The sequence below is a fragment of the Neoarius graeffei genome, chromosome 10, assembly GCF_027579695.1.
Source record: "Neoarius graeffei isolate fNeoGra1 chromosome 10, fNeoGra1.pri, whole genome shotgun sequence".
NCBI lineage: Eukaryota > Metazoa > Chordata > Actinopteri > Siluriformes > Ariidae > Neoarius > Neoarius graeffei.
This window is the reverse complement of record NC_083578.1, coordinates 76,203,119-76,221,216: the sequence shown is the minus strand read 5'-3', so window position 1 is coordinate 76,221,216 and position 18,098 is coordinate 76,203,119. Positions and strand designations below refer to the sequence as shown.

The window sequence follows — 18,098 nt, the reverse complement described above, 5'->3', positions numbered from 1 at the left end:
AAGGTCCTGGGTTCAAGCCCCGGGGCTGGCGAGGGCCTTTCTGTGTGGAGTTTGCATGTTGTCCGCGTGGGTTTCCTCTGGGTGCTCCGGTTTCCCCCACAGTCCAAAGACATGCAGGTTAGGTTAACTGGTGACTCTAAATTGAGCGTAGGTGTGAATGTGAGTGTGAATGGTTGTCTGTGTCTATGTGTCAGCCCTGTGATGACCTGGCGACTTGTCCAGGGTGTACCCCGCCTTTCGCCCGTAGTCAGCTGGGATAGGCTCCAGCTCGCCTGCGACCCTGTAGAAGGATAAAGCGGCTAGAGATAATGAGATGAGATGAAATTATATATGATAGACATAAATTAATAATTTATAAATTTTATTTCAAACACGTTTTTAGTTAGCGGGACTGCAGCTTATCACCGCTCCCACCCGCGCCACATATGTGCACTCCCGCTCTCACCCGCGCGCGCATATGTGCACTTCCGGTCCCGCCCGCGCCTGCAATGAGCTTTCAAAATTTGTCCCGCGCCGCACTGCTTTGCGGTGGGTCCCGCGAGTCCCACGGGACTCCCGCGGGAGTGCAGGGCTCTAACTGCAGGATTTCCCTTTTTTGCTCTGGCTAAGCTCAACCTCAGCCTTTAAGTAAACAAATTCACCCTCTCTTTTACACATAATTTTGCCAATTTTATTACTGTGTAGATAAGTGTATGCCTCCATGCTTTTGTAGTTCCTTAGCTCCTTGTCATCAATGCCCTCGCTAAGAATAAAATAATTGACAATGTCAATGTAGCTGACATCAAGCCACAACTTCATGTCATCTATCCATTCTGTGAGGGTAGACGGATGGGGCACTCTGATCATATTATCCCCAGAGCACGTCAGAAAATCGGCCCCATGTAACCATCTTTTAGTCATCTTACCTACCTAGCAGTTAGCGTTAGCTACAAATGCCATCACAGTGGAGCGGAAGAAAGGGACCGGTCTCCACTATGATGCAGCAATAAATCATGGGAAAGGTCAGAGTTTGGGAAAGTTGTGGATATTATCAGATCATTCACAGGGACTTGTATGGGGGACCCTTCACATAATATACGCCCAGTTAGATTACAAAATGTATTGTTATTTAAAAACACAATTTAACAAAGACATATAATTGCTAATATGGTGATGCTTTCTGTAAGTAGACATCTATTTAACATTCATGGAAGGAGTCTCCAGTGTCAGTAGGGGAGAGCAGGGAGACTTGGGACAGGGGAGACTTGGGACAGTTTGTATTCCCATAAATTAATTTCAACCGATCAGGTTTTAGATTACATCAGAAGTTAGACGTTGCCCCTTAGAGTAACTTACTTCCTTTGAAGCCACAAAGCTGGACACTGCAGTAAGGTCTGTGCAGTTCAATATCTCATCTCATCTCCTCTAGCCGCTTTATCCTGTTCTACAGGGTCGCAGGCAAGCTGGATCCTATCCCAGCTGACTACGGGCAAAAGGCGGGGTACACCCTGGACAAGTCGCCAGGTCATCACAGGGCTGACACATAGACACAGACAACCATTCACACTCACGGTCAATTTAGAGTCACCAGTTAACCTAACCATGGCCGTAACTACCATTGAGGACACCGAGGTCATGTCCTCGGTATTTTTTTCATCTCATCTCATCTCATCTCATTATCTGTAGCCACTTTATCCTGTTCTACAGGGTCGCAGGCAAGCTGGAGCCTATCCCAGCTGACTACAGGCGAAAGGCGGGGTACACCCTGGACAAGTCGCCAGGTCATCACAGGGCTGACACATAGACACAGACAACCATTCACACTCACGGTCAATTTAGAGTCACCAGTTAACCTAACCATGGCCGTAACTACCATTGAGGACACCGAGGTCATGTCCTCGGTATTTTTTCAGAAATTTCAAATTGCACTACGCTGAATTCGAGCAGTGATTAATGTAAAATGCAGCGTCCGCATCCACATGTCATCTGTATTTCCCCCCAATAAAATTCACATTTGTCTAATGTCATCTGAAATCTCTCAGCCTCTATCTCTATCGTTGCCATGTCTAACGCAGCGTCACGCAACGTAGCCTATACTAGTGTCGGCCGGGGAAGTTGGGTTTTGGATAAAACAGGCAGGGTGTAGTCTACGCTCTATCACATATGCCTACCTAACCTAACGTAGGCTAATAGTCACATCGCATTATAGGGCTTTACCCGAGCGCAAAATGAAAAAGTTGCAACAAACTAAATTAAGGTTCGGACAGCCAACAGAAGAGCAGGGAAAGAGAAGGAGGGAAGGTGAGAAAATATTGTCAGTGCAGTGGCAGACCGTTCAGTGGTGTCATGCCAACTTTCCAAGGGGAAACGTTTCATTGTCATTGCCTATTACATTTTAGTTAGCATTTCGAGAAACGTTCAAAACTACATTGTCACAGGCAGCCGTGTGCAGGGCTGACTAAACGGGCTTGTTTGAGTAACTCTCTCTCTTTCTCTCATAACTCTCTCTCACTCACTCACACACACACAAATACAGACACACACACATACACACAAATAATACACTCTCACACACTCTCTCTCTAATGCATAGTCTTCACACAGAACTAATAGCTCTACATTCTAATGTAATGTAAGATAATGAAATGTAAATAATGCCAATACTTCAGGTAGCTGAGCAATACACTCAGTTCAGTTTTGACTTTTATGTCAGACAAAACTGCACAGTTCCGATGGCACAGTTTTAGAATTGTTAAAGTAAATGTGTTGTGAGCCAAACTTACATTACAGGCAATGGTGAGAACACTCTGTTTCAGAGAATGCATGCAAATGGATCTCAATTCAAGACAGCCAGATAGACTGATGCCTTTACATTACTGCTCAGAATGTCTCTACACATACAGACACCCACAAATAACACACAAACTCTCTCTCTCTCTCACGCACACACTCACTCACACTATTATTATAAGGTGTAATACTAAAGCTTACAATTCAGCAGTTCACACCCTTTCTGTTATGTGTATGCTGCAATGTAAATAATGCCAATACTTTAGGTAACTGGTACTTTAGGTATGTATACTCAGTTCAAGAGTTCACTACTTTTCTACTTTTATGTCAGATAAAACACCACAGTTATGGTGCCACAGTTTTAGAATCGTTAAAATAAATGTGTCCTCCACCAAATCTATCCTTGTTTATTTATTTAAGTTGTGCCAGGGGGCTTCGGTGCTGTCAGCCATGTTTGACCTCAGTATTTGAAAAATCCTGGGTACGGCCCTGAACCTAACCTGCACGTCTTTGGACTGTGGGGGAAACCGGAGCACACCCACGCAGACACGGGGAGAACACGCAAACTCCGCACAGAAAGGCCCTTGCCGGCCACGGGGCTCGAACCCGGCCCTTCTTGCTGTGAGGTGACAGCGCTAACCACTACACCACCGTGCCGCTCCAGTTCAATATCTTTGTCAACCAAAAGTTATTTTCTACTTCACCTCCACCTCCATTTAGGCACTTCAGTAATACCGCATTGACACCCCAAAATCGGGTGACATGTCTTACATGTTTAAACTTGTGTGCTGTTTGCGCTGTGTGGATTTTGACAGGACTTGCATTTCTATTCATAAGAACTACACAAATTCATCTGGAGTACACATGACCCAATTTTTCAATGAACCACAGTGTGGGCTGATGTCACGTGGGTATTTTTTCTGGAAACAAAGATGGTGGACGACATGAAAGGAAAAGGTTTGGAATCATCCCAATTTCTCACTAGCGATTGAGTGCAAGTTTTCAATTTCATGTCAAAGTAATAAAATAATCATTTCTGAATCGAATGATACCAGTTTGGTCCTTGTATGCCCATGCGATTTTGAGTAACGCCCTGTGAAAAGAGGTAGGGGTGGTATGGTGGATCCAACAGGTGTGCTGTGCAGTAAAGCCAATAAATAATGCTACAGATCACATGATATGGTAAAATGATGGAAAAGCTAACTATTGCACATCTTTTTGTTCATATATTATATGATAAAAGAATAGGCCTGGGTGGCCGTATTTGAAAAATTAAAATTCAAATAGCTCCGGAACCATTCAAACTTTTTTCAAAATTCCAAAAGTGTTGAATTCCAAATTTTCTCCTCTACCTGGTCTCAGAAAGTCAGAACAATCAAATGAGTTTGAAATTTTAGCTGAAGTGCCTACTCTATTCTGTGGTGTAATGTACGCTGGTGAATTCGGGATTTGTAAGGAATTAAAGTATGGAGCCTAGAGTTACCATAGTATTATTTATTAAACTTAAATTCTAGGGAAAAAAATTAATTATTTTTTTTCAAAATGTCCAGTTAGGGAGAGTTGGGACAGTTTGTCATGTTACAGGTTTTTTCTTGTGGTTTACAAATATAAAATTAGTAAACAAATAAATAAATAAATACAATAAAAAAAAATTTTAAATGTGGGTGTGTCCCTGCATGAGGATTAAACTTATTTCATTCATTCCTTCTTGAGAATGGAACTGTTTTGTCAAATCAGGTTTTGGGTGAACTGACATTTTTGTATCACTGTACCAGCATTGTGTGTTCATACAGTTCATATGTTACAAGTTTTGATAATAAATAAAAATTAAACATGGAGGCCTGGGTATTTTATTTTTGTCCCATGTCTCCCCACTGTGTCCCAAGTCTCCCAACACAATGTCCCATGTCTCCCTTCAATGTTTCATGTCTCCCTGCAAAAAATAATGACAGAAAAAGTGAAGTCTGAAGGTCAAGATATGTGACAAGCTGAGACACTAATGTTGTGGTAGGAGGGTATAGTAAATACTCTCTAATGCAATATGAATGTGACGCTACCGGCAAAGAATTTCACACAATCTACAGAAGCTGAAAACTTGTCCCAAATCTCCCCGCTCTCCCCTACATTGTAACAGTCAGTATGTTACAAATGACAAGATTTGGTGGGGGGATTTGTAGGGGTTTGGTTTTCTTAACTTCAAGACAAAAATTAGAGTCTGGTGACTAAATGACTGTTTATAGCTGCTAAAACAAAAGTGATATCAGGAAGTAACTTGTTTCACGGATGTTACACAACAATAAATGTAATTAAGATAAACAAAATACATTGCATGTCATTCTTTAATTATGGAAAAAATGTAAGCATTGACAGATTGCAGTGTTATAAGGAATAAATCACTTTAAATCATGCTGTTATCGGAAAATAACCAACTTCCAGGTGGTAACAGTAATGTCACTTCATGTCAGGCCACCTCACACCACCTTGTCTAGATTATTGTCCTACTACAGCACTCCCTGACATTTTATTCCTTATGTGGGGGAAGCTATAGCCTAATGGTTAGAGAAGCAGCTTTGGGCCCAAAAGGTTGTTGGTTTGATTCCCTGGACCAGCAGGAATGGCTGAAGTGCCCTTGAACAAGGCATCAAACACCCAAGCTGCTCTGGGTGCGTTCTGTGTTGCTCTGCATAACAGCGTCTGCTAAATGCTATTAATGTGATGGAACATGTCTAACTACTATACTTGAGCTACAGTGGTGCTTGAAAGTTTGGGAACCCTTTAGAATTTTCTATATTTCTGCATAAATATGACCTAAAACATCATCAGATTTTCACACAAGTCCTAAAAGTAGATAAAGAGAACCCAGTTAAACAAATGAGACAAAAATATTATACTTGGTCATTTATTTATTGAGGAAAATTATCCAATATTACATATCTGTGAGTGGCAAAAGTATTTGAACCTCTAGGATTAGCAGTTAATTTGAAGGTGAAATTATAGTCAGGTGTTTTCAATCAATGGGATGACAATCAGGTGTGAGTGGGCACCCTGTTTTATTTAAAGAACAGGGAACTATCAAAGTCTGATCTTCATAACACGTTTGTGGAAGTGTATCATGGCACGAACAAAGGAGATTTCTGAGGACCTCAGAAAAAGTGGTGTTGAGGCTCATCAGACTGGAAAAGGTTACAAAACCATCTCTAAAGAGTTTGGACTCCACCAATCCACAGTCAGACAGATTGTGTACAAATGAAGGAAATTCAAGACCATTGTTACCCTCCCCAGGAGTGGTCGACCAACAAAGATCACTCCAAGAGCAAGGCGTGTAATAGTTGGCGAGGTCACAAAGGACCCCAGGGTAACTTCTAAGCAACTGAAGGCCTCTCTCACATTGGCTAATGTTAATGTTCATGAGTCCACCATCAGGAGAACACTGAACAACAATGGTGTGCATGGCAGGGTTACAAGGAGAAAACCACTGCTCTCCTAAAAGAACATTGCTGCTCATCTGCAGTTTGCTAAAGATCACATGGACAAGCCAGAAGGCTATTGGAAAAAAGTTTTGTGGACAGATGAGACCAAAATAGAACTTTTTGGTTTAAATGAGAAGCGTTATTTTTGGAGAAAGGAAAACACTGCATTCCAGCATAAGAACCTTATCCCATCTGTGAAACATGGTGGTGGTAGTATCATGGTTTGGGCCTGTTTTGCTGCATCTGGGACAGGACGGCTTGCCATCATTGATTGAACGATGAATTCTGAATTATACCAGCGAATTCTAAAGGAAAATGTCAGGACATCCGTCCATGAACTGAATCTTAAGAGAAGGTGGGTCATGCAGCAAGACAACGACCCTAAGCACACAAGTCATTCTACCAAAGAATGGTTAAAGAAAAATAAAGTTAATGTTTTGGAATGGCCAAGTCAAAGTCCTGACCTTAATCCAATTGAAATGTTGTGGAAGGACCTGAAGCGAGGAGTTCATGTGAGGAAACCCACCAACATCCCAGAGTTGAAGCTGTTCTGTACAGAGGAATGGTCTAAAATTCCTCCAAGCCGGTGTGCAGGACTGATCAACAGTTACCGGAAATGTTTAGTTGCAGTTATTGCTGCACAAGGGGGTCACACCAGATACTGAAAGCAAAGGTTCACATACTTTTGCCACTCACAGATATGTAATATTGGATCATTTTCCTCAATAAATAAATGACCAAGTATAATATTTTTGTCTCATTTGTTTACCTGGGTTCTCTTTATCTACTTCTAGGACTTGTGTGAAAATCTGATGATGTTTTTGATCATATTTATGCAGAAATATAGAAAATTCTAAAGGGTTCCCAAACTTTCAAGCACCACTGTATGAATTACTAACTGTTACTTTGAATATCAAAGTGCAAACTGACACTTAAAAAAATTGATGCCTTTTAAGATTACAACCCATATCAGGGGAGTAATATGCCAAGCTGTCCTATGATGTAAGCAACATCACTACAACGAATAAAATAGGTGTATTAGATTTACAGTAGCTGTGTCAATATTCAAGCTTTGACAACAGTCAGTAGTATTGGTGGTGCTGAGGCGGCCCCCAAATCACATTCTGCTTGGAGCACCATAAAGGCTTGGGCCAGCCTTGTATGAATTAATAATCCATCCATCCATTATCTCTAGCCGCTTTATCCTGTTCTACAGGGTCACAGGCAAGCTGGAGCCTATCCCAGCTGACTACGGGCGAAAGGCGGGGTACACCCTGGACAAGTCGCCAGGTCATCACAGGGCAGACACACAGAGACGAACAACCATTCACACTCACATTCGCACCTACGGTCAATTTACAGCCACCAGTTAACCTAACCTGCATGTCTTTGGACTGTGGGGGAAACCGGAGCACCCGGAGGAAACCCACGCGGACACGGGGAGAACATGCAAACTCCGCACAGAAAGGCCCTCGCCGGCTGCTAGGCTTGAACCCAGAACCTTCTTGCTGTGAGGTGATAGTGCTAAGCACTACGCCACCGTGCCACCCTGAATTAATAATAAGAATGATGAAGAATGATGATATCCCTAAACAGATACTTTAGGAGTCTGAGGGTATTTTCTCTGTAGGAGGTTCACGCCTTGCTTTTAAAAAATAATGTCCACTCATCTTTTCAGAAAAAACAAACAAACAAACAAACAAACAAACAAAAATTCTTAGAAATCTTCCTCTAAGTGTGAGAGGACTGCTTTTTACACACACACACACACACAGAGCAGGCAGTGTGGATTAAAAGTGTGTGTGAGGTGCTTCAGGCAGGATGGAGCCTGTTCTCCACAGCAGTTTTATCAGTCCCAAACACACACAGGAATTCCGGTTTGGGAATGACCGTCCGATTCCCAGCTTCCACAGGAAGGCAGAATAAAAAGCAGCTCATCGTTGGGAAAGGCGTCTCATTTTTCTGCAGTCCAGCTCCAGGCACAGAGCTCACACCAAAGTCTACACCAAACTCTACACCAACTCCAACTCAACCTCACACCGTTTCTCCAAACCTCCAGCAGCTGTGGCTGGACTCCACACTCTCAGCTTTCCTGCTTCACTGCCTTCGGACATTAAACATCTGGAACAGGTAAAGTAACTCCTGGAGTGTGTTTCTCACAGTGTAGTGTGTGTGTGTCCGTGTGAAAGAGGAGAAAAACGTAGGATGAGAGAAATGTGTAGCGACCTGCTCACAACCCTGTCATTTATTATTACCCTTATATGTAATAATAAACAGTACTTGGGTTTTTGTTTGTTTGTTTGTTTGTTTGTTTTTTGGATTTTATGAACTTTTCGATCACACAGACGTCATTATTTATACAAAAGAGACGTGGAAAATGTTTTTATTTCAAATAGTTCAAATTTTGGGCGGAAATTTTAACATTGTTCACTGAAATGCAATAATTCAGTTTCCACTCGTGCGCCTCCTCGTGGCAGCTTTTAGCATTGCACACGAATTCCACACGATTTTTAGCTAAAAAGAATTCAGACGTTAGCAGTTTGTTTGTTTGCATATTTATTAATTAATTTATTTATTAGCTGTTGGATTTTTTTTTTTTTGCTACTTTACACATCACATTTACATGTTTTGCATGTTCAGGAATATTTAGTTTTGTGAATTTCTTCTGCAAAAACATCAGATATACTGCAATTTGGGTTTACTTAAAAAAACCCACATCAACTTACAGCTTCTACTGACATTATTATTATTATTATTATTATTATTATTATTATTATTATCCATCCATCCATTATCTGTAGCTGCTTATCCTGTTCTACAGGGTCGCAGGCAAGCTGGAGCCTATCCAAGCTGACTACGGGCGAGAGGCGGGGTACACCCTGGACAAGTCGCCAGGTCATCACAGGGCTGATGTTGTTGTTGTTGTTGTTGTTGTTATTATTATTATTATTATCTCAGGAACACTGGGTGTGAGGTGGAAATAGACCCTGGCCAATAATAATAATAATTTTGACAGTATTGTGGAGTTGTCCCATTTGACCCACTTCATAACCATTCTGCTGATGATCATTTGTACCATTTGTTCTTTTTTTTTTTTGTTACAGGAAGTCCCTGATCAACTGAGCAGATGAAGGATGATCCAATATCAGAGAAACTGGCCTGCTTCCCAGCTCATTATTACTTTTGGTACGCGCTAGGCCTGCCTCAAACTCGTACCGTGAGTAATAATGCACTGTGGCAGGCATTAAGCTACCTGACACTGCAGCTACAGCTCTGGAGCCTAGTAAAAGAGTCTTCATGATGATGCGCCCATCAGCCTGCATTTCACGTGATCTTTACTATTTGCATATGCGCAGTATGAAATTTTGGTTAATGCATGAGTGGATGCATTGGCAGTTATTGGTGATATGGAAGAAATAGTTTCTAATGTTGAGACACATGGCCTGTGGCTTTTCGATTCAGTTTTGTTTGCAGGCAACAGGAAAAGTGCATTAATTCATGAAGTTTCAGTTCACTACTACTACTACAAAAACATCATTATTATTATTATTATTATTATTATTATTATAGGCGACAATATCTGTGTTAAATTATGAATGCTTTTGTGTACACACACTTTTGTCTGAACTATTTTCGGTACTGGAAAACAAGTTTGTATTTTAATAAATATTTATTTGCACTGTATTGATTTTTTTCAATAACTTTCCTTTAAAAAAACAACTCTTTTTTTTCTGAATTATTCTTGCAATTTAATGTATTTATTCCACAAATAAATAAATGAAAAAATTTAAAAAATGTATTAAAAATTATTATTATTATTATTATTTTTTCCTGTATCAGGACACTGGTCTTGGTATGACATGGTATTGCATTAAAAAGGAAAGATCTGACACAGACCTGAGAAGACACTTTATGGTGTTTTTTCCCCTTTAATTTGTGTGATATTCTTGACTAATTTTAAATTCTTGCTGCTCATCATTAAAACATAAATAAGTAGCTCTTTCCTGCAGCATGATCTTCTTCCTATGAGTTAAAAACACGTGTATACTAACCTCTCGTTCTCTTTTGGAATACTATTTAGTACATTAGTATGGAGTTTATCAGAATAGTCGCTTATGACGTCACCTGGTTACACTGTTGATGGCAACGAGGAGAGGAAGTGAAGGCGCCCTGCACTGGAGTTTTAATGAGTTTAATTCGGGCTTAAACATGGACCCTGAGTGTTTAGATGCGGGGATAAACATCGACCACCAGCAGCCTGATCAAAACACTGAGCTGAAAACAAGTGACGTTTACAGTGTGAATGAAAATCTGCCAAAACGTTTCAATAATCCTGACTGTTTTAAAGGCTACAGGTGAGCTCAGGGACCTCAACTAGTCTAACTAGCTAAATATATTGGCCTGTCTCATTAATATTTAGCCTTCACCAGCTACTGTTATTGTTAACAAAGTAGATAAATTTACCTGAGCATGAGTTTTCAAATTAGACAGAGTTCATGTCTTCTAGGGAGGCAAAAAAGAAACCTCATTTACTCCAGAATATTGCAACTTCCTGCTGAGGTAGAGCAGGATCCTCATCCTCAACACTGCAGCACACTGGTTCCTCCAGCCTCACACACACTCTCTTTATTGTGTAACATTACAAAGTCATGGTTCTTTGTAGAATTATTATTATTATTATTTCCAGTCATGAACTTGATTAGATGTTTTAAACTGAAATGTAAACACCAATGTGCTGGAGCTTGTTCAGTTGATGTGTCATTGGTTAAATGAGAGAAGAAAAACAGCATGTTTGTTTTTATAAGAGTATAAGTATTCAGTTTCAGTGATACTCAAGTAAAGCCAAGATAATACTAAAGTATGCCTCATCTCATCTCATTATCTCTAGCCGCTTTATCCTGTCCTACAGGGTCGCAGGCAAGCTGGAGCCTATCCCAGCTGACTACGGGCGAAAGGCGGGGTACACCCTGGACAAGTCGCCAGGTCATCACAGGGCTGACACATAGACACAGACAACCATTCACACTCACATTCACACCTACGCTCAATTTAGAGTCACCAGTTAACCTAACCTGCATGTCTTTGGACTGTGGGGGAAACCGGAGCACCCGGAGGAAACCCACGCGGACACGGGGAGAACATGCAAACTCCGCACAGAAAGGCCCTCGCCGGCCACTGGGCTTGAACCCAGGACCTTCTTGCTGTGAGGCGACAGTGCTAACCACTACACCACCGTGCCACCCCCTATTATTATTATTATTATGCATTTTATCAAATGTTTTTTACATGAGATTGTGTGAGAACTGTTGCCTCACAGCAAGAAGGTCCTGGGTTCGAGCCCAGCGGCCAACGAGGGCCTTTCTGTGTGGAGTTTGCATGTTCTCCCTGTGTCTGCGTGGGTTTCCTCCGGGTGCTCTGGTTTCCCCCACAGTCCAAAGACATGCAGGTTAGGTTAACTGGTGACTCTAAATTGAGCGTAGGTGTGAATGTGAGTGTGAATGATTGTCTGTGTCTATGTGTCAGCCCTGTGATGACCTGGCGACTTGTCCAGGGTGTACCCCGCCTTTCGCCCGTAGTCAGCTGGGATAGGCTCCAGCTTGCCTGCAACCCTGTAGGACAGGATAAGCAGCTGCAGATGATGGATGGATGGATGGATGGATGGATGGATTGTGTGAGAAAGACGTGAGAGACATGTGAAGGTGCATGTCACCATGTTGCACCCTGAAATGGAAGTAAATCTAATGTGTCAGTATACCATGCGATCACAACATGAAAAGAACGATTCATGAAAAAATGAAGTGGTCCTGCATGTGAAAGTAAATGAATCATATTAAAAAAAAAATCACATGTGGAATTAAAACCAGAACATGTGGAAAATGTGTGAAACAAGGTGAGGTTTGTGTAACTTTCTCTAAGGGAATCTAATAAGAATGCAATCAGAATCAGAACCGAGTTTATTACCAAGTCTGTTCTTACATACTTTGGTGCTTGAACAGTTAAAATAGAAGAATTTAAAAATGGGTAGAAGTAGTAATATAAAAAATAAGTAGGAATCTAAAATATACACGTTTGAAAAAGTTATATTTAAGGAGTATGTGCATGGGCTGGTTTGAAGTCCAAGCTGTACAGTGTGTCCTGGAAATTAATGTGCAAAAACAGGTCACAGGATGAAGATGAAGAAGAGTCATGACATGAATATGTGCAGTGGGTTAAATAAATAGCCAAGCCGTACAGTGTGTGCCGGAATGTGCAATAGAAGTTCACAGAATGAAGATGTACGACATGACCATGAGTGTGCAAAATCGCAGCTTAGAGAGGAAGTGCATTAACGTTACAGAGTGTGGTGTGTGAGTTTAGAGTCGGTGGGGGTCTCTGACCTTATTGATGAGGGGGGAAAAGCTGGCCTTATGGTGTGAGGCATTGTTTCTAATAGAACGCAACTTCCTACTAGAGGGGAGTGACTCAAAAAGTTTATGTCTGGGGTCAGAGAGGTCGGCAACAATCCTTTCTGCTTTCCTCAGAGTCCTGGACTCGTACAGGTCCTGAAGAGATGGAAGGTTGCAGCCAATCATCCTCTCATCAGACTGAATGATGTGCTGCAGTCTGCCCTTGTCTTTGGCAGTGGCAGCAGCATACCAGACGGTGATGGAGGTGAGGATGGACTCAATGATGGTGGTGTAAAAGTGCACCATCATTGTCTTTGGCAGATTGAACAGTTTCAACTGCCACAGGAAGTACATCCTCTGCTGTGCTTTCTTGGTGATAGAGCAGATATTCATCTCCCACTTGAGGTCCTGAGTGATTATAGTGCCCAGGAAGCGGAAATACTCTACAGAGGTTACTGGGGAGTCAAACAGGCTGATGGCGGAGGGTGTGGCAGAGCCCATCCTGAAGTCTACAATCATCTCCATTGTCTTTAGAGCACTGAGCTCCAAGTTGTTCTGCCTGCACCAGGACACCAGATGGTCAATCTCCCACCTGTAGGCAGACTCATCCTCATCAGAGATGAGTCCAGTGAGGGTGGTGTTGTCTACGAACTTTAGGAGCTTGACAGACTGATGATTTGAGGTGCAGCTGTTGGTGTACAGGGAGAAGAGTTGGTGTACAGAGGAGAGAGGATGTACCCTTGGTGGGGGGAACTGGTGCTGATGGTTCGCGAGTCAGAAACATACTTCCCCAGCTTCACATGCTGCTTCCTGTCAGGCATGGTCAGCTGGGAGAGCTTGTCCTGCAGAACAGCCGGGATAATAGTGTTAAAGGTGGAACTGAAATACACAAACAGGATCCTAGCATAGGTTCCTGGGGAGTCCAGGTGCTGGAGGATGAAATGAAGAGCCATGTTGATAACATCATCTGCAGATCTGTTGGCTCTGTAGGTGAACTGCATGGGGTCCAGGAGCGGGTCAGTGATTGCTTTAAGGTGCTAAAGCACAAAGCGCTCGAAGGATTTCATAACCGCAGAAGTCAGGGTGATGGGTCTGTAGTCATTTAGTCCTGTGATCCTTGGCTTTTTGGGGACAGGGATAATGGTGGAGGCCTTGAAGCAGGTTGGCACATCGAATGTCTCTAGTGAGGTGTTGAAGATGACCTGTGAACACTGGAGACACTTTATCAGCACAGTGCTTCAGGGTGAATGGTGAGACAATCGGGACCTGCTGTTTTGCAGGGGTTCAGCTTCTTAAAGAGCTTATTGACGTCTCTCTCCAGCATGGTGAGGGAGCTACAGGGTGTGAGATTGTAAAGAGGCCCCAGAAGCAGTAGAGGTGGAGGACCAAGATGAGCTTTATCTTAATATGTGTATATGAACTACAGTGATAGTTGGATAATGTTTGCTTGTAAGAATAGCTGTGTTTCACTGGTAGGGATGAATATCAAGGAGGCACCATCCCACCAAATTTTACCTTGAGGTTCCTCCACTGACAACGCGTAATGAATGCAAGTAAATGTTGGTACTTGACATTACTAATTGACCAGGATTGATGAAGCAGTCCATTTAGCAAGAAGTACAGTCAAGCTCTGATATTGGGGGAAGCCATTGGCTTAATGGTTAGAGATGCAGCTTTGGGATCAAAAGGTTGCTGGTTCAATTCCCTGGACCAGCAGGAATGGCTGAAGTGCCCTTGAGCAAGGCGCCTAACCCCCAGCTGCTCTCCAGGCTGCTCTGGGTATGTTGTACATTGCTCTAGATAAGAGCGTATGCTAATTACCTGTAATATTGATTTGTAAAAAATTATTTAGGGCTAGAAATCTGATTATATTATAATGCTCCATTTGCTCTGTCTAATAGTATGTTTAACCTCAGAAAGTTCAATGTGTCGGCATGCTAGCACTGAAGATTTAGTCATAGTCATCATTGGGCTTCTAAACAGCACAACAGAAAAGTATTCTACCTACCACTGGTCAGGGCCCAGCCAGTAGTACAACTGTGCAAAATTGGCCATGCTGTCTGGGTGGGAGGAGTTTAACTATCTGCCCTGTCCATCAGAATCACACTAGCCAATCATGTACGACTTTGACGCTCATGTGGCGGAAAAGGGCTTTCCTCCGAGTGTGTTCAGCTGCCCTGTGATGTAGCAGTGAGCCAATGGGTGGCTACACGTGTCTCAAAGGAAGTACGTCCTAACTCTCAGCATTCCTGGATGCCACTTGATGGCTGGGGTGCGATAAGGAAGAACTAGCTGCTAGTGGGTGGGAATTAGCCATGACAGAAATTGGGGAGGAAATAACATCCTCATAACTTGGCTTATTTTATCTTCCATTGCAGTAAGAAGACGGTCCATCCGCTGTACCAAACAACCAACCAGATATACGGCAGCAGAAAACCTACAGTTCATGAAATGCCAGTAACTATCTCCTGAGCACTTTTAAAATATATATTATCTTTTATTATGTATATATTTGTCATAATTATAAACAAGTGTGTCTTGTCACACTGGGCTAGCACTTATTTATTTGTTATTTCAGACAACCTTTCATGGAAGTTGGCACAAGTTTTCAGACCATATCCTGAAAACTGGACTGTTGCGAGATAACGGTTTCAACACATCACTGGACAAGAGTCGAATCATTGGGCCAAATACCATCAACAGGCTCCAGGACAGAATCAGCTTTCATCGTTTATACCACGCTAGAGTAAACAATCAAGCAGAAACTAACATAATTTGAGACTAAAGTGTTGTTTTGCCCTGTAATGAATAAAAATGGCATTTTAATGATGTTAACTCGTACACAAAACATGCTGGCCATTTAATTACATCCTTCTGATAAACAGCACAGTGGCAGAACTGGGTAGTATTGCCACCTCACAGCTCTACTATTACTCAGCGTGCTACTCGATTCAATACATTTGGCAACAATTCTATCCCTTAACAGTCACTTTAAACTAAAATTATTGCACGTATCTGATTTCTAATGAATGTACACAGCCAATCAAATGATTTGGAACAGTTTGTTCACATCAGTTTTCAAGACAAAACACTCAGAAAACAGAATAAAAATCCAGTTAATATTAAACAGGTGATTCACCTGTACCCCGCCTCTCACCCATAGTCAGCTGGGATAGGCTCCAGCATGCCTGCGACCCTGTAGCACAGGAGAAGCGGCTACAGATAACGGATGGATGAATGATTGCTTTGAGATCCTAATGGAAATCTTACTGATGCTTTATTAAAGACAGAAGGCTATATCAGTTAAACCTGTAGCTAAAAAATTCATTGCTAATATTGATTGCAGCGCGCTACTTAGTCAAGAGTAAGATTTCCCCATTTTTTTAATCAAATGATCAAAACGTAAAGTTTTCAGACTTGTACAGATGCACATTGAATAGATATGTAAAGCAGGCTTAAAAATAAGCTTGAATGCACATCATATACAGTGGTGCTTGAAAGTTTGTGAACCCTTTAGAATTTTCTATATTTCTGCATAAATGTGACCTAAAACATCATCAGATTTTCACACAAGTCCTAAAAGTAGATAAAGAGAACCCAGTTAAACAAACGAGACAAAAATATTATACTTGGTCATTTATTTATTGAGGAAAATGATCCAATATTACATATCTTTGAGTGGCAAAAGTATGTGAACCTTTGCTTTCAGTATCTGGTGTGACCCCCTTGTGCAGCAATAACTGCAACTAAACATTTCCGGTAACTGTTGATCAGTCCTGCACACCGGCTTGGAGGAATTTTAGCCCATTCCTCCGTACAGAACAGTTTCAACTCTGGGATGTTGGTGGGTTTCCTCACATGAACTGCTCGCTTCAGGTCTTTCCACAACATTTCGATTGGATTAAGGTCAGGACTTTGACTTGGCCATTCCAAAACATTAACTTTATTCTTCTTTAACCATTCTTTGGTAGAACGACTTGTGTGCTTAGGTCGTTGTCTTGCTGCATGACCCACCTTCTCTTGAGATTCAGTTCATGGACGGATGTCCTGACATTTTCCTTTAGAATTCACTGGTATAATTCAGAATTCATTGTTCCATCAATGATGGCAAGCCGTCCTGGCCCAGATGCAGTAAAACAAGCCCAAACCATGATACTACCACCACCATGTTTCACAGATGGGAAAAGGTTCTTATGCTGGAATCCAGTGTTATCCTTTCTCCAAACATAATGCTTCTCATTTAAACCAAAAAGTTATATTTTGGTCTCATCCGTCCACAGAACATTTTTCCAATAGCCTTCTGGCTTGTCCACATGATCTTTAGCAAACTGCAGATGAGCAGCAATGGGTTTTTTTAGAGAGCAGTGGCTTTCTCCTTGCAACCCTGCCATGCACACCATTGTTGTTCAGTGTTCTCCTGATGGTGGACTCATGAACATTAACATTAGCCAATGTGAGAGAAGCCTTCTGTTGAAGTTACCCTGGGGTCCTTTGTGACACGCCTTGCTCTAGGAGTGATCTTTGTTGGTCGAGTCGACCACTCCTGGGGAGGGTAACAATGGTCTTGAATTTCCACCATTTGTACACAATCTGTCTGACTGTGGATTGGTGGAGTCCAAACTCTTTAGAGATGGTTTTGTAACCTTTTCCAGTCTGATGAGCATCAACAATGCTTTTTCTGAGGTCCTCAGAAATCTCCTTTGTTCGTGCCATGATACACTTCCACAAACGTGTTGTGAAGATCAGACTTTGATAGATCCCTGTTCTTTAAATAAAACAGGGTGCCCACTCACACCTGATTGTCATCCCATTGATTGAAAACACCTGACTCTAATTTCACCTTCAAATTAACTGCTAATCCTAGAGGTTCACACACTTTTGCCACTCACAGATATGTAATATTGGATCATTTTCCTCAATAAATAAATGACCAAGTATAATATTTTTGTCTCATTTGTTTAACTGGGTTCTCTTTATCTACTTTTAGGACTTGTGTGAAAATCTGATGTTGTTTTAGGTCATATTTATGCAGACATATAGAAAATTCTAAAGGGTTCACAAACTTTCAAGCACCACTGTATCAGTGTACTTTTCCTTACAACCACTAGTGGTGCTGGTGTGTTTTACTTGAAACCATGTACTTAAAACCATTTGAGCCTCATTTTGATATATTTTTTTTCTAGCCCTGGCTAGCTCATTTATACCAGCTGGGCCTGATGCTTGGTTTTAAATAATCCTTTTTATTCTTTCCACAGTCAATGGATATGAGCAATTGTGTGCTCTGATTGGCTACTCTACTACTAGGCTATCAGCTCATGTATTGTGAATAGAGGAAAACAGCATACAAATAAAAACTCGAAAACAAAACCCCCAAAATATAAAAAAGCAACAAAATATGGAATAAAAGTATTTGATGGTAAGAACATGTTTTTTTTTTTTTTTCAAGAATTATTATGGGGTGGCACGGTGGTGT

General features: G+C 41.6%; 1 protein-coding gene and 1 long non-coding RNA gene across 2 annotated transcripts; both read left to right on the top strand.

Moving 5' to 3' along the window:
• The first annotated feature begins 8,216 nt into the window (after positions 1-8,216).
• On the top strand, positions 8,217-10,034 carry LOC132892612 (uncharacterized). The gene is made up of 2 exons (XR_009655469.1): positions 8,217-8,369; positions 9,344-10,034. It is a non-coding gene; the product is annotated as an uncharacterized LOC132892612 (long non-coding RNA).
• A 279-nt stretch (positions 10,035-10,313) lies between these two features.
• On the top strand, positions 10,314-15,404 carry pierce1 (piercer of microtubule wall 1). Its single transcript, XM_060932747.1, has 3 exons — positions 10,314-10,594; positions 15,004-15,082; positions 15,204-15,404. The coding sequence occupies exons 1-3, from the start codon at positions 10,380-10,382 to the stop codon at positions 15,402-15,404; spliced, it is 495 nt and encodes a 164-aa protein (XP_060788730.1). The 5' UTR covers positions 10,314-10,379.
• Positions 15,405-18,098: the final 2,694 nt, after the last annotated feature.

Excerpts from the sequence above, each read along its gene's own strand:
- pierce1 (XM_060932747.1), top strand. The coding sequence starts at position 10,380 with ATGGCAACGAGGAGAGGAAGTGAAGGCGCCCTGCACTGGAGTTTTAAT. Across the intron at positions 10,595-15,003 it reads GACTGTTTTAAAGGCTACAG|TAAGAAGACGGTCCATCCGC; the intron begins GTGAGCTCAGGG and ends CTTCCATTGCAG. Across the intron at positions 15,083-15,203 it reads CTACAGTTCATGAAATGCCA|ACAACCTTTCATGGAAGTTG; the intron begins GTAACTATCTCC and ends TTGTTATTTCAG.